General features: G+C 47.7%; 1 protein-coding gene across 2 annotated transcripts in view; it reads right to left on the bottom strand.

Moving 5' to 3' along the window:
* Positions 1-16,433, bottom strand: part of LOC118771813 (kinesin-like protein KIF21A) — a 41,087-nt gene that overhangs the window by 7,058 nt on the left and 17,596 nt on the right. Inside the window, exons 3-26 of one of the 2 annotated variants that reach the window (XM_036519871.1) lie at positions 15,500-15,682; positions 14,087-14,236; positions 13,728-13,859; positions 13,024-13,194; positions 12,386-12,501; positions 11,680-11,875; positions 10,763-10,952; positions 10,263-10,326; positions 9,968-10,168; positions 8,954-9,001; positions 7,328-7,406; positions 6,995-7,109; positions 6,606-6,794; positions 5,748-5,947; positions 5,418-5,525; positions 5,223-5,291; positions 4,757-4,902; positions 4,501-4,645; positions 3,943-4,137; positions 3,418-3,519; positions 2,860-3,025; positions 2,135-2,155; positions 538-595; positions 112-166 (exon numbers count right to left, since the gene is read on the bottom strand). In XM_036519871.1, the coding sequence (XP_036375764.1) occupies positions 112-166; positions 538-595; positions 2,135-2,155; positions 2,860-3,025; positions 3,418-3,519; positions 3,943-4,137; positions 4,501-4,645; positions 4,757-4,902; positions 5,223-5,291; positions 5,418-5,525; positions 5,748-5,947; positions 6,606-6,794; positions 6,995-7,109; positions 7,328-7,406; positions 8,954-9,001; positions 9,968-10,168; positions 10,263-10,326; positions 10,763-10,952; positions 11,680-11,875; positions 12,386-12,501; positions 13,024-13,194; positions 13,728-13,859; positions 14,087-14,236; positions 15,500-15,682 (3,099 nt within the window). The remainder of the gene's footprint in view (positions 1-111; positions 167-537; positions 596-2,134; positions 2,156-2,859; positions 3,026-3,417; positions 3,520-3,942; positions 4,138-4,500; positions 4,646-4,756; positions 4,903-5,222; positions 5,292-5,417; positions 5,526-5,747; positions 5,948-6,605; positions 6,795-6,994; positions 7,110-7,327; positions 7,407-8,953; positions 9,002-9,967; positions 10,169-10,262; positions 10,327-10,762; positions 10,953-11,679; positions 11,876-12,385; positions 12,502-13,023; positions 13,195-13,727; positions 13,860-14,086; positions 14,237-15,499; positions 15,683-16,433) is intronic. The other variant, XM_036519872.1, reaches the window with a different exon arrangement.

Here is a 16,433-nt window from a genome sequence, read left to right as displayed (position 1 = left end):
TGTGTCCGGTGCTATTAACTGCAAATCCCGCCTTGTTGTTGAAGAGGGCCCTGTGGTCAGTTCTGTTGAGCAGTCAGTATAATGTCATGGATATATAATGGAATACTCTACCTTGCTTCTCTGTCTGGTCTCTCCACAGAGCTTCATGAGGTCAGAGGCCAAAGAGCTGAAACAGACCAGTGAGAAGGCGGTGGCGAAATTACAATTCCAGCTTTTGTTGGAAGGCTGTTCTCCAGAAATAATCAGCGGCTGAATTCACCTCCTAATCCTTCAACATGTGTGTCTGTGTGGAAACTGAAATTCATTTTTAGTTGTCTGGATGTTTAAACCTGAAGCCCAGGGAACAGGTTCAACAGAACATAGAAAAACAAACACCAGGTCAATCAGCAGTATAACCCTAACTGTCACTATTTTCAAACAGTGCCATCCTTGGTGCTGATATGACTGGCAAGACAGAACACTGATGCTGGTACTGAAGCATGGTAAAGATCACCCGTGTGTCACAGGAAGTTGTCAACAGGAAGTTGTGATGTTTACCTTCCTTCTGTGGCTGGGCTTTGAGCGGACTCGTCACTGCTGCTCTCCTCCCCTTCCTCTGTGCACACCACAAAACAATGGCACGTTACCACCACCTGACAGCACTACTAAATCAACATCACCAACTCCTGAGTATTGCAGGTATCATAGTTTAATTACATTCAACGTCTTCCCAATGACTGCATATTCAAGTATTATTATTACTCCATGTTAAATAAAATATTTTATACCTTTTTCCATTTAGTATACACTGGCCTTACAGATTAGGCAAACTTGAAACCTTTAGTCTGAGTTGACGTAAACAGACTCCAGAATGTTTATGGAGTCTGTTTGCAGTCTGCAAATGAAGACATCTTGATATCATGCTATTTTGCAGTAGCAGCGGAACGCTTGCAGCGTGTTTCTGAATTCAACAGAACTGAAGGACAATGAGATCAGAGGTCAAAGGTCAGGTTAGGTTCATCAGAGGAAACCTCAGAGGGGATGAGCAAATGGGAGAAACATTAGTGCCACAGGCCAGGAGGGGGGGCCGTCCTGCAGGTATTAATTGAGATGGGCGTCCTGAATTTACCTGCGCTTCAGGGCGAGCGGAGAGGGGGGGAGAGGCTCTGCTAAGGACAGTTAATGGGTCCTTGTGTGTGGCTGTAGCATAGAGTGGGTCACCCACACGGGTGGGGGGGGGGGGGGGGGGGGGGTCAGTGGAAAGATGGCGGAGAGTTTAGCGGCGTGACATCACATGCACCTGATCACTGTGTCTGTTCTCTAGTTAGTCTGAGGGGACCAGTGTCAGCTGGTGAGCTACGGATACTGCAGTCAGAGAGTTTACCTTTATCTGACGAATGCCCTGAAGCTGTTTGTGATTGATTAGCATGATAAAAGCATTCCAGTTTAAACAGGCCTCACCCACTAGCCATCGATTCCCGTTTTTCTTGACTGCAGTCTACAACATTGTTACCTTTGTGCAATTCACATGAAATGACAAGAAAACTGGTAAAACCTATTCTCTGCTTTTTGTTACAATCAAAGCATAAAGAAATACAGCTGCTCAGCTGTAATTACATTATTGTTACTTAGCAGACTCTCTCATCCAGAGCAACTTACAGCTGGATAATTACTGGGGCAATTTGGGCTAAGTACCTTGCAGTAGGTCCCAACAGTAGGTCCCCAATAGGGAACTGAACCGACAACCCTTCAGTTACGAGCCCTACTGATTATCCCTACACCACACTGCCGCCACACACAGAAAATTAAATATACATCATATACGTGTAAATATATATATATATATATATATATATATATATATATATATATATACACATATATATATATCCTGTATACAAAGCATATATCATGTGAAGTCCACATAGGCACTGTAGTGCTGCAATCATGAGGCACGATGAAGGTAAAAGGAATCAGCAGCTGATGGACGCTGACCTAAACCGGAAAGTGTGGTGATGAAGACGAACAGGTTCAGGAGCACTGCGAGGTCAAAGGTGAACGCTCCGCCTGCCCCACGTCTTACTCATAGGCTGTCACTGAGGGGGACTCATGCACTCAGTACAACAGAGAGAGAGTGTGTTGGCCTTCTACTTACCAGTAGGTATGTTACCTAGTTCTGTTTGAATTCAGGTGAAAAAGGAAACAAAAAAAAGTGACACAAAAATCAAAACACATTCATTCTAAATGAAAAATGGATGTAAAAGAAGTGAACACCAAAAGGTCAGGCCAGTAACCTGTGACTGGGGGTGAAATCCTGCCTGAGGGTTTGAATCTGATTCATGCTGAGGGATACACGAAAAAGAAGACTGGTCTATGTAGGCAGGAGAGGACTATATCAGGGAGTTGGTGAATTTCTGATCTTAAGAATTAATGAATGAATCCTGCTGGATGTGGATTTTGTTAGAGGGAGCCTTCCAGAGGAGAATCTATCCCTATACTCAATATCAGCTTAGTCATTATTATTGGCATTCAGCAGATGCTTTTGTCCAGTGTGACTTACATAGGTTGCAATTTTTTACATGTTACCCATTTATACAGCTGGATATGTACTGAGTCGATTGTGGTACCTTGTCCAAGGGTACAGCAGCAGTGCCCCAGAGGGGAATTGAACCAGCAAACATTCAGTCATGAGTCCTGCTCCTTACCACTATGCTACACTGCCGTCCCTTTAATATGAGTAACTGCCGCTGCTTTAATGTTTCAGTGTAAAAACGAGTCTTAATCCAGAGCGTGTTCAGGGTGCGACCCCAGCAAGCCCTGGCCATGCACCGACACCGGGTCCCTGCGAGCGGCGCCGACGGGTGGGCGGCGGGTCGGTACCTTGCAGGGCGTTCCCCAGCAGAGCGTCCAGCTCCGGGTTGAACTCCGCCTTCTCCTTCAGCATGTGGAACAGCAGCTGGTTCTGGGTGGCACTGTTGATCTCCGTCTGCTTCAGACGGCCCTCCATCACCTTGATCTGAGACTCCTTCTGGGCTGCCTGCAGGCCCTGAGGCAGGAGAGTCCGAACTAGTGTTCAGTTACTTCTGTGGCTCAGGATATAGCTGATCATAGACCTTATTATTATTAGTAGTAGCAGTAGTAGCAGCAGCAGTAGTAGTAATATAAGTAGTAGTTGTAGTAGTAATACTGTTATTATTGACCATAATTATTCATATCTTTCCAAAATACTACATATTTTTCATCCACAGATCTTTAAGTGGACTTGAGTCATGCATCTGGAGCTGAGACTTGCTTCTTTGGAAAAAAATACATCAAATGAAGACCCTCAATGTTGCTGTTTTGAAACTGCAGCAAAAATCTACAGTATTAGGCATTGCATTTCTGAATTCTAAAGATGTAGTACATAGGGTTGGCCACTAGAGTGAGACAGACTACCACCTTGTTGATGGCCATGGACAGGAAGTGGTCGAGCAGGAAGCGTGCTTCTGACAGGGTGCAGGAGCTGATCACCGCGGTAACATCCACCATGTCACCATCATCCTGCAGGGACCAGAATAATCCAGTATTTACAGAATAAATCAGTGAAATCTCCTTTCTCCCCAGTACATTACCTCCGAGCCACACGAAGCATAGGTATACTTGGCTTCCTTTGTCTAGCGGCACAAGTTAACTTGTGGCAGGGCTTGAATAGTGTGCTCACACTCACTGGTCTGGGAGTGCTGTTAGCCTGGTCTGACACTGCTGCTCATTTCACTTGAATGGATATATACGAATGTAATGTAATGTAATGTAATGGACCTGCCCTTCAACTGCACTGAAGAGATGTCCATCGCTATCATGCAGCGGAACTCGGAAAGAGTGGAAAGAGATACTGGATCTCTGAGTTATGCAAATCAAGCCTTGGGTATCCTGCCAATCAGACTGTGAGGGCTGTGGGGAGTTGAGGTGGGTGGAGCCCCGCACCTTGGCCTCCTCCATCTGCATGATGTTGGCCTGGCAGTCGGCGATGCTGTCGTTGATGTAGTCGATGTTGGCTGTCAGGGACTCTATCTCCTCGGTGAAGGACAGTACCGCCTTGTCTGCGTCGGTCCCCTCCGCGGCCACCCTGTCCCTCCGCTTGGAGATCTTCTCCCTCCGTTTGGTCAGCTCCTCGCGTTGCTGTGGGGTGAGGCAGAAAAAGAGCAACAAAATCAGCACAAAAGGACCCCCCCCATACGTAACCGAAAGGCTGCCGGTTCAATTCCCCGCTGGGGCACTGCTGCTGTACGCTTGGGCAAGGTACTTAACCAACAAGTGCCTCAGTAAAATATCCAGCTGTAAAAACTGTAACCGATGTAAGTCGCTCTGGGTAAGAGCGTCTGCCAAATGACAATGATAATAGTAAACAGCTTGCATATTTTCCATTTACTGAAAAAATTCAAGTTGACCTCTTTTTTCGGCAGTGCCCCACCCAGTATTCAAACATACAACTTCCTGGTTCTAAGTCCAGTTCCCTAACTCCGGCTTCATGCTCTGGCCCACCTTCAGCAGGCGGTTCATGTCGGCCTCCATGTTGGAAATGGTCATCCTCTGCATGATGATGTCACTGATGCGACGCTCCAGTGACTGCCACTTGGTCCGCGCCCCCCTGGTGGAGTACACGCCCACTGTGCTCCGCTGGTACTTCCTGTGACACACACACACACAAACATACAATGGTTCACTTCAGCTCAATGGCTGAGCCTGGAACACAAACACAGCCTACCTGTGTGATTGTGTGTGGCAGGTGTTCTGGTACCTGGTTCCGTTGGATGCCATGGCTCCGGCGGACTGTGGCCTTCCTGAGGGGGGCCGCTGGGAGGGGTCCTGGAGAGGCTCAGGTAAGCTCACCTTACGGGTCGCCTTGCCTGAGACCGGCCTCACCTGCCGGCGCAGGGCTGTTACCTGAAAGAGAGAGAGAGTGAGCGTGAGTAACGGTGAGCAGTGTGAGAGGTAAAGGGAGAGACCGGAGGAGAGAGTGTGAAGGTGTGAGCGGGAAAAAGTGCAACAGAAAAACTTTTTTTTACTCTTCAGAACCCTAGCAGGTGTGTGCAACAACTTCAGCCAAAAACGGTTCTTAGCTTGCAGGTAAAATTCTAAATGGCCAAGCTGTAGAGTTTTCAGTTGGGAAGATTTTTGAAAAGTTTCAGTTAGAGCAGTTCTGAGGCACTGGGCTTAAGTTCTGGGCTGTTCTGAGAGGCCCGTTTGAGGCTAGCCAGTCCCACCTCCTCAGTCTTCCTACGCAGCACCAGCTCCTGCTGTCTCTTCTGGGCCTCCAGCTGTTTCAGTTGGATCTGCGGGGGAGAGAACACAGGGCTTTCTTATTTCACCAGCTGGACTTAACTCCTGCTGTCTCACACACTGTACGAGGCTGACTTCCTGCCAGACTATGCCCCTTTGCCATGGCGCCCCCTGCTCACCTCCTGCTTGCGCTGGTCCTTCTTTAGCGTGGCGATCTCGCGGCTCCGTTTCAGCTCCTTCATCCGGTTCCTCTCCTGCTCCTCTTTCATCTCCTTCATCAGACGAACCTGAGGAGGCATTCACCATTCATCACACAGAACATACAGTCCCATTCACCATTCAACACACACAGCACTGTCATTACTATTCACCATTCACCACATAAAGAACTGACAATTCCATTCACCACTGAACACACAGAGAACTATCAGTACTATTCACCACTGAACACACCAAGAACGTACAGTACCATTCAGCACATTTAACCCCCTCCTCGGTGGGCACAGTACCTTTGTCTTCTTCATCTCGACCACGTCCTGCTGCAGCTTCTTGAGCTGCTTCTCGTACTGCGACTGGCTCTTCAACAGCCTGGCGTGCTCCTTCTGGGCCGACTGCAGCTTCTGCATCTCCTTGTTCATCACGTTCAGCTTCTTCTCGTACTCCATCTTGATCTTCTTGGCTTTCTCCTCTGTGAACGTCTCCACTGAGCCTGGGGGGAGGGCATGTGCGTATGGGGGGAGTGGGGGGTGGGTTTATCATGTTTTAACATCATCATCCATCACACATTTATGATGTCATCTAAACCAACAATAAACCTATATCCTACACACATATATATATATATATATATATATATATATATATATATATATATATTCCCACAGAGCCACACTTGGTATCTGTGGACTGGGTATAAGTCACAGAGACAAGTAAAACACTAAAACAGTCAGACAGACTCCAGTGTGATTATGTGTGTGCATGATATCAGAGACACATAACCCTAACCTTAACCCTAACCCTGAGACAGGTCAGACAGACTCAGATGTGACCATGTGTGTATGACGTCAGAGACCCACGGGGTGGGGCGGGGTGGGGCGGGGTGTGGCAGGGCGCGGAGTGGCGGGGTGTGGCAAGGCAGGGTGGGGTGTGGCAGGGCAGGGCGAGGCGGGGAGGGCGAGGGGTGTGGCAGGGCGGGGTGGGGTATGGCAGGGCGGGGCGAGGCGGGGAGTGGCGGGGTGTGGCAGGGCGGGGAGAGGCGGGGTGGGGTGTGGCAGGGCAGGGCGAGGCGGGGAGTGGCAGGGAGTGGCAGGGCGTAGCAGGGCGGGGAGTGGCAGGGTGTGGCAGGGCATAGTGGGGCGGGGTCGTACCCATGTTGTGCAGCACGCGGTCTCTCTCCAGCTGCGTGTCCCGGATCTTGCTCTGCAGCATCATCAGCTTCTGCTCGTACTGCTGCTTGAGCGTGTGGAGCCGCCGCTGACTGTTCTCCAGCTCGTCGATCAGCTTCTGCTTGATGGCGATCTCGCAGGTGATGTTGGCCAGGTCCGCCTGGAAGTTCTCTGCCACGCAAAGACAGGGGGAGAGTGAGCCGCACTGCACCAGGGGACGTTTGGAGCTCAGCTGATAACAGCTACACTGCCAGGTGGAGATTCTGTCAGCTGCAGCAGCAGTGTATACAGTACCACACAGGTGCAGATGCCTGGATACCCTCCTCTGCAAAAGTTACTTCCCTATCGATGGGAATGTGCTTCTTCATTACCTTTCTCATCGAGTTCGGAATCCTCGTCCGAGCTCTCATCCACCTCCATCTCTTCCTCATCTTCCTCTTCATCTTCCTCCCCTCCCTCTTCATGATCACTTCCTTCCTGTGCCTCCTGGTGACACCACACACGCACAGACACACACACACACACACACACACCCCAATGCACTGGTGACTTAAGGATCCAGGACCTGATTGGGCCCAAGGCACCACATTGCCATGGCAACAGTCTGGCGCCAGGGCTCATCCAGTAATTTCCAGTCTAGCTCTAACTGTACAAATCAATAGAACAGACAGGTCAAATAAGTAAAACTAATTAGCATACTGTACCATCTCTGGCTCATCATTGGTCCGTTCTGATTTCTCCGCCCTCTTCTGCTCGTTGTCAGGGCCTTCCTCCTTGATGACGCTGGGAGAGGTGAGCAGCAAAGTCACTGTCAACCTTATGCTGACTTAAACTGGTGATGAAAGGTGTCATCTAAAACTACATGGCTCAATGTTCTTTATATGAGCATAACAGTTCGTAATGCATTAAGCATACATATGCAGTACAAAAGTATATTGTTTCATACTTCCATTAAACTAATGATCAAAGGCACACTATGATTTATCACTGATGCAGCAATGAAACAACTAGAGCTCTGACATATTTCCTGTGGATTCTCACACTCTAGCTCTACATATTGAACAAGACCACAAGTAACCTTAATTTTAACATATAAACACATATTAATAACTCTGCATATAGTGATGCATACTTTCAGTAGAGCAATCATCAAAAAAACCAATCACAAATCTAAATATTATAATAATATACAAAATAAATATTACGATGTTGGAGGGGTTAGTGAATGATTAAGGTCAATTGCATCCTCTCTGCTTGTGTGAGAAAAGAAAACTGAAATGAACCAAAATTTGAGCTCTTCAAATGGAAGGAAGAAAGTTAGCATGAGAAAAGGTGGAAGGGTGGTTACCAGACCACACTTTTAAAACCCACGCACTCCAGTGTGCAAGCCTCCAGATTCCAAAGCTAGCAACAGTACATTTAATGCATTAGTGAATCATGAGACATCAGTAACACAGCCGGGACCAACACGGCTGATGAATTTGCAAACACAAAGGGTGTGAAGACTCCAGCTGGACCGTCTTTGTTAACGTACAGAAATGTAGCTGGAAAAACCTGACCCCCAAGTTAGTAACATCCCATATGTACAGCTGTGGCCACAAAAATATTGCCAACTTCCTGAATGTTTAATGTATACATCTAATCTAAAGGGGATACAGCATATTTGATAAGTGAGAGAATAATCAGTATATAACAACACTAGAAAATCAGTGTTGTGGCCACGCTCTCAGAGTAGCAAGCTTCCAGCAAAGAGACACTGGGAAGGTTTAAAGTAGCACACAGCAGAACAGAGACTATGAACAGTAAATGTTAATTTCATCATTGATTTATCCACTTGACACCTATAGGATTTTAATCTAGTTAAACTAAGCAGCGACTGCTACTTCAGACAGATCATAAACAATACTATAGACTAATGTAAAAGATACTATTGTAATCTTGACTGTGTCCTAAAACTGTGCAGGTCAGATGTGGACAAATATTTTTAAATTGTCTAAATTGCCTGTCATTGCCTGACCCTCTTTACCCAGAACAGACACAAGACAAAGACGGCCACCACTGAAGAAGCTCTCCACCCAGACAGCACAGGGGACAGTGCGCAGGGGCACGCCAAGGGCGCCACGGTAGGTGTTGGGTTCCAGTCTGGGTCCGGTTTGCGTGAGGGACAGGGCGACGCAGAGGGGTGAAGTTTAGGGAGTGAGAGAGAGAGGGGACAGTCGAGGGGGGGGGGGGGGGGGGGGGGGTGCTAGAGCGCTGTCCTCCAGGTGTGGAAACTACCTGCCCAGATCAAAGCCAGATTAGGGAAAGCGAGACCGAGCGACTGATCAAACCTGTCATCCTCAATCTCCTCCTGCCGACCCGCCTCCAGCAGCTGGAGCCTTCGGAGAAGGGGGGGGGGGGGTAAACCAGCGGACACAGGGGCAGTAAGGAAGAACAGGTCAGCCAGAGACCGGGGCAAACCATGAGAAGCTCCCCCTGCCTCAAGGCCTACTGTCAATATATCACTGCTACACATACAGCAATATATCAATGACACCCTACAATATGTGCAATATATCTCACAATGCTGTACATGCAGTATGTTGAAAAAACATAATCTTCAATTGAAATTGGTATCACAATATGTTAAAGCCGTGCAGTGCATCATGACTGTTATTAGCACAACATTAAGATATATAATACAGTGTTGACATATATTGCACATATACCTCGTAACAAATGAGTGTCAAATGCATTACAGCGTAACTCTAAGTGCTTGTGTGCATGAGGCTTCAATGTGTCTGACATGCTTAGACTTGGTTCAGAATGGTTTACTCCTGTACACAGACACACCTCAGTCTTAGAGATGGCCCTGGAGACAGAGACACACACACCTACACACACACACACACACACACATCCACATACACACACATACATGTACACATATGCGCACACACACACATACACATACATGTACACATACGCACACACACACACACACACATACACATACACATACACACACATACACACGCAAACACAAATTCACTGGTATATCAGCACGCAATCTACCACACTCCCATGCACACACCCACACATACACCAGAAAGCCCTGACAACACCACAAGTAAGTCACAGACCTCTGGAGGTTGAAATGGTTAAAACAGAGTCAGAGCACACCCACAAAGGTGAAGAGCCGAAAACGGTTATACCCAGAGGGCAATTACCCAGAGCGCACTCCCCCACAACAATCCCAAACACTGAGAGACAGTGACAAGCTCACTCAGCCCTGATAATCTCCCAGATAAGCCTCCCAGCTTCACGCGCGCACCGACGCCCGACCTCCAGGCCTCCGAGCTTACCTCTTCTTCTTCTTCCTCTCCCTCTTTCTCAGCTTCTCCAGGTCCTTCTTGGCCAGCTCGATGATGTCAGAGGCCTCCTTCTCGGGGGCGAGGAAGGTGGAGGAGGCCGTGGGCCCACCGTAGTATGAGGAGCGGGTGGAGGCGCGGGACAGGTTCTTCCGCAGGTTCTCGTTCACCGCCTCACTCTCCAGCAGCTTGGCCCTGGGAACAGGAACGCAACATCCTGTCAGAGCTGCCACCCTTTGTAATGACTCAGAGTCACGGGGGGCGCTGGAACAGGGAGTGATGCTGATACCTGAGGTCTTCAATTTCCTTGATGTAGTTCTGGATCATGTTGCCAATCTCCTCGTTCCCCTCACCTGTGGAAAGGTGCACGATAAAATCAGCTCACTTTTCCCCCGCAGGACACCCCACACACCCTGCTCCTGTACCATCTTTAGGGATCAGGGGCTGTCACCTGTGAGGCTGTAGTAGTGTGCCTTACCTTCCTACAAGCAACACACATCTACATTTTCACATGAACTCTCTCTCACACTCACACACACACACACACACACTCACACACACTCACACACACACACACACACACACACACAGACAGACAGACAGACAGACAGACACACACAGACACACACAGACACAGACACAGACACAGACACAGACACACACACACACACACACACACACACACACACACACACACACACACACAGACAGACAGACAGACAGACAGACAGACAGACAGACAGACAGACACACACACACACAGACAGACAGACAGACACACGAACACACCTGCCCTGGCGAGCGCCTGGTTGGCCTGGTCGCTCAGCAGCTGCGTGAGCCGGGCCCGCTGGGCGTCGATGGTCTCCTGCATGGCCTTGACGCGCACGCGCAGGTTGTTGTTCTCCGTCTGCAGCATGGAGTTCTCCTGGAACATGTCGTTAATGCTCTCCATGCCGTCCTCCCCCACCATCCGCTTACCCTGAACAGACACGCAGACAGAGGTTTCACACAGATTCATCTCACACTGGAGGCGCTCTGACACAGAGGCGCACAGGAGCTTTGACAGCGCTCACCATGCATGTAAGGATGTACAGCACCAGTCAAAAGTCTGGACACACCTACTCATAGAAAGGTTTTTCTTTTCTTAATTTTTACTATTTTCCACATTTTAGAATAACAGTAAAGACATCAAAACTATGAAATAATTCCATTTGTGTTATGCAATGAACAAAAGTGTTAAGCAAATAAAAACTCTTATATTTTAGATTCTAGTAACCATGAATATTTTTTTAAAATAATTTTTTTTGGAAAGAAATTCATACGTAAACGAATATAAATAGTGAAGTTGATGCCTAAGAAACAAATTTCAAGCATTTAAGCATAAGTCTTTAGATCAAAAAGCCTTCCCAGGTGCCTTTACAGTATAGTATTTAATACCAGAATGCACTCCCTCTCTCTCTCTCAGTAACTATTTGTCTTGTTCAGTTTTTATTTTTTCCCATGTTCTATATAAACAGGTTAGCCAAGCATGATTGTTTCCAGACCCGATGTTTAAAGGCAATGACTTGTTAATGAAACAACAGCAGCCCTTGACAGGTTCATAAAAGGGTTTTTGTTTAGAGGTGCCTTCTGTTTTGCTTCCCATCTGCTTCATTTCCTGTCTTTCCCTCTCTCTCTCCTCTCCACCCCGTCCTGTCCTCTCTCACCGTTTTATACTCCATCAGCTCCATCTGCAGCCGGGCGATCTCGGTCCGCAGGGCGCTGATCTGCTGGCTGGCCTTGTCCTGGTTCACCATGACCCGGTTCTTGATGTTTCTGGCTCGGTTGGCATACTTCAGGGTGTTCAGGGTCTCCATGAAGTCCCGGTCCGACGGGCTGATGCATGCGATCATCACTGTTTGGCTGAGGGGAAAAATGCAAGAGAGAAAAAAATCCACACAGTGGATTCAGTGAGCCATCCTTTAGGAACAAATCTCAGAGCCACATTCGGGGCTTTTCAAGGTCACCTTACGCTGTCCTTAAACTCAATAATTCAACTTATATATAGAAACATGTTTACATAGGACCTCAAAATAATTTTTTTTAGAATATCCTGGAAATGTGTCCAAGTATTTGGAAAAATAACAGCACAGAAAGTGTTTATTGGCCATAACAAGCTAACACTAAATCAACGGCCTTCACAGGACCAAATTACAAATGCAACCAGACACGTACCCATGGTTTTAAACTACATTACATTATATTACATGCATTTAGCAGATGCTCTTACCAGAGTTACTTCCAGCACAATAAAACAATTATTTATGGTAACCATTCAAGTTGAATGAGCGGCAGTGTCAGACCAGGCTAACAACACTCACTCCCAGGCCAGTTTTATTTTCTAATCAAGACAGCCTTTGCGGGGAGACAGACCTGTTTCCTCCGAGGGAGTCCTGCAGCAGCCGAGTGAGTTTGGAGTCGCGGTAGGGCACATGCGTCGCCTTCTTGCTCCTGTCTCCCAGAGCGCTGATCACGTTTCCCAGGGCCAGCTTCAGACCGAGGGACAGACACAGACACACACACACACGCCAAACACAAAGTTTAGTTTCAGTGATATCAATAATCAACGCAGTTAAGATGTCAGTTTTTTTTTTTGCTGGTGCAGGTTATGTTTCAATATTCAAAAATATCAGGTATAACCACTAGATGGTGCTCTACTTAGCATCTTGAGAAAACTGGTGGACTTGTTGCAGTAGGTAGAGAATGAGAGCCCTCACTTTGGGTAGAATCTAGTTATCTCCAAGTGCCGTTCCTCAAGTGTCACAGCAATACCTTGCCAAGTTTGGAACCTGAAACATTGTGGTTTTAAGCCCCCCTTCCCAACCAGTACATCATGTGAACTTGCATTTAGTTTGTGTTTTTCAGGCACCTTGCTAACAGATGCCACAGAAATACTCCACCAGGTTTGGAACCTGTAACATTGTGGTTATAGGACCACTTCTCCAACCAGCACATCACATGGGAGCGCACTGAACCGCCTTGTGAGGTTCTGACCCGGTCCAAACTCTCACCAGCCCACAGTTGATGGAGATTCCTTCTTTGGCCCGGTCCCCTGTGGCCCCCGTCCTCTTCAGCCGCTCGGAACCGGCCAGGTCCACAAAGTGAAACTTGGCGGTCAGCGTCTCGAACTCGTTCATCTCCGAGGAGCCGTTGGACATCCTGTTGTCCGTCTCGTTGTCCTGCTGTAAAAATGTTGGAGTCAATCAGCCCCACAGCAGGGATTCACATTACAGCCCCTGACTCAACATCAAAGGTGGTATAATAAGCAACACAAGTATAAGTGTAACAAGTATAATAAGCAAGCTATCAAATCACTGCTGACTCTGGATGAAAGAGTACAGTACCAGTCAACAGTTTGGACACACCTGATTAAGACAATGGGAAGTAATCATTTGAAGACATTTTGATCTAAAGACTTATGCTTAAATGCTTTAATTTTTTTTCTTAGACAAATATAAATAGTTACTTAGTTATGCACCAGAAGTATAAGTATAATACGCAAGCTATCAAATCACCGCTGACTCTATATAAAAGAGTATATTAAAATTCAGTCGCAAGTCACACGATCTTTATATCATTCTCGACTTGCTCTTAAAATTCATATGGCTCTGAAGAGCACGGTTTGCAAGTGAAGAAGGGGGAAAGGGGGATGACCCCTGTGGCTGTGTGGGAGGGTGGGGGCTGGAAGGTCCCGGGTTCGAGCCGCATCACGTACGCTGTCGGGGGTGCAGACGCGCACTTGGCACAGGTGGATGGTGAAGATGGCGTGGGAGCGCGAGCTCTGTACGTTCATCTGCGTGCTGGCGGTGGTGCGAGAGAGAGCCCCCAGCTTCAGACACTGCATCATCTGCGGAACACACACATTACACACATATTACACACACACACACACACACACACACACACACACACACACTACACACATACACACACTACATCATCTGAGAGAGGGGGAGAGATATGCACACATTATACACGCATTATACACACACATTATACACACCGCATCATCTGGGATAGGGGGGAGTGTTACACACACAAAGATCACACATACACACACGCACGCACACACACCTCTGCCTCTGAGGTGACAGTGCGCGTGGTCACTCCCACAGTGTAGATGCCTCCGTTGGCGTCCTCGTGGATCTTGATGTTGGATTTCTGCTTCCTGGCTTCGATGTCACGGGCGGAGTCGAACAGGTCCAGGACCTCCTCATTGTACAGCTGGACACAGATACAGAGAGCACAGCGTTACTGTGCAATATCAATGACATCAGCACAGCTAGCAGCACGTGTGGGGTCAAATATGAAGTCCAGAATGTAAGTATAAATATATAAATATACATTCACAATAAATAATATTCTATATCATGCACATAATAAATAATAAATATTTTCTAAATACATATTTAGAAAAATAAACCTCATGCATAACTTTTGTCACTTTTATGAAGCTTTTTTATGATGTAGAACATATTTTACAACAAATGTAACTAATATGACTGAAATGCAGGGCTACTCCTTAAGCTCGGGAGGTTATATTACACCACATTTACATTATTGTTATTTAGCAGAAGCTCTTACCCAGAGCGACTTACATTGGTTACGGGTTTTTTATCAAAATTAACAGGTGAATTTTTGTAAAGGAGCACAGCACAAAAAAATCATTTCAAGCGAAGCCGAGCAACTGTGGCATCATCGTAATGTATGGAATGATGAGATCACTGAGAGAGCGGTGCAGCTGGCGGTAAAAACTGCATGACAGCAGACTGCTGCAGAAGCATGACTCAGGCTCTGACGCTATACCACTGCACCACTTAAGTAGTGAGACCCACATGGCTGTTTTTCTACATTACGGCCTAACTTCCCCCCCTTTTCTGCATGGAGCTACCTGAACCTCAGCCATCTTGATGAGCTCAAATACATAAGTAAAAAAATACAGCAGCCTGGTCTGACAATGTTGCTCGTTCAGCTTGGATACACTGCTGTTCTTTTGTGCTGGAAGTTGCTCTGGATAAGAGTGTCTGTTAAATGACTGTAATGCTATGTAACGTAACAGCACAAGCACTGGTGAATAAAAAGTACATTATGACAGACTGAGACACAGAAGCCTACAGTGATGCAGCTGGCACAAGAAAGCAGCCTTTAATTCATTCCCTTCTGGTTGTTATTCTTAAAGGGTGACCCAGCTCAGCCAATCTCACTGTCAGGGGTTAGCCAACTGAACTGCAGCTATTTGGACGAGTGGACACAACTGTCCAGTCACCCCCCCAAACTACCCCCCACCCCTCCCCAATCCCTCACTACCCTGGCAGACAGCTGTGGGTCACACTTAACAGACGTTTAAATTTAAAGTGAGTGTTGAGGCATTTTGGGGGGGTGAGGGTCCGATAAATCATGACCCCTGTTTAACCCCGGACAGAAATAGCTGAACCCCCAGCCCAGCCACCCGAGGCCCCTCCCCCCCCGGAAGGCCCCTCCCCCTACCTCCAGGAACTGGGCGTTGATTTTGAACTCGGGCAGGGGTCGGCCCTGCTCGCTGGCCGCCCGCCGCCGCTCCTCGATCCCCTTGAACAGGTGGCTGACCGCGCGCGGTATGATGCCCAGCTCGTCGTCTGCAATGTTCACATCGAAACCCGTGCCCATGGTGTAGGTCTTCCCCGAGCCCGTCTGCAGGGGGGGGGAGGACAGGGGGGTGTCAGCCTTGTACCTGTAACACTGGACTTACTCTACTCCGCCGCTCCACTGACCACAGGTCAGTACACATTTAGCTTCTGCCATGCGCTCACTGACTGAAATGCAGCAACAGGCAAACTTTAAGACTTAAATAAAGCTGGGATTTCAGTTGTATTTTTGAAAAAAGCCACAGGAAAAACAGGATGGAAGCCAAACAAGGTGGAGCCCAAGGTAAAACAAGGCAGCTTTGAGCTTACAGACCCAGTGAGCTGGCATGGGAAAGGAGGTCGGGGGCAGGAGTAGCAAACACTATTCACACAAGAAAAATGCATATTAATATGGCATCAGGTCATTAATCTTGGACTTTGATTCTGGCAAGTTACTCACTACTAAACCCAGCTTGCTAGTGGTAGCTGGCGCTCCGTTGTCATGACAACCGAGCGAAAAATGCAACACTGGGCCCACAATGGAGTGTCAGTTTCTCAGTCCCCAACTGAAAGCCCATGAAAGAGAGAGTCTGACAGCAGAACAAGGGGTGCAGAGCTTTCAGGAGAGGAGAGGAGGAACAGGGGGATTAAGAGGGGGGGGGGGGGGGGGGGGGGAGTCCTAACCGTGAGGGGATCGAATCTAAAGCTGTGGCTGAATTACAGAGAGGTTCTGCCCCCCGTGACAGAGCAGAAAACCAGAACGGCGAGATATATGGATGTTTGGGAAACCTCGGCAGATTGGTTTTCAGTGTAAGAAG

This window comes from Megalops cyprinoides, chromosome 25, assembly GCF_013368585.1.
Source record: "Megalops cyprinoides isolate fMegCyp1 chromosome 25, fMegCyp1.pri, whole genome shotgun sequence".
NCBI lineage: Eukaryota > Metazoa > Chordata > Actinopteri > Elopiformes > Megalopidae > Megalops > Megalops cyprinoides.
Note: the sequence above shows the minus strand (reverse complement) of the source record. Positions and strands in the feature narration are given on the sequence as shown.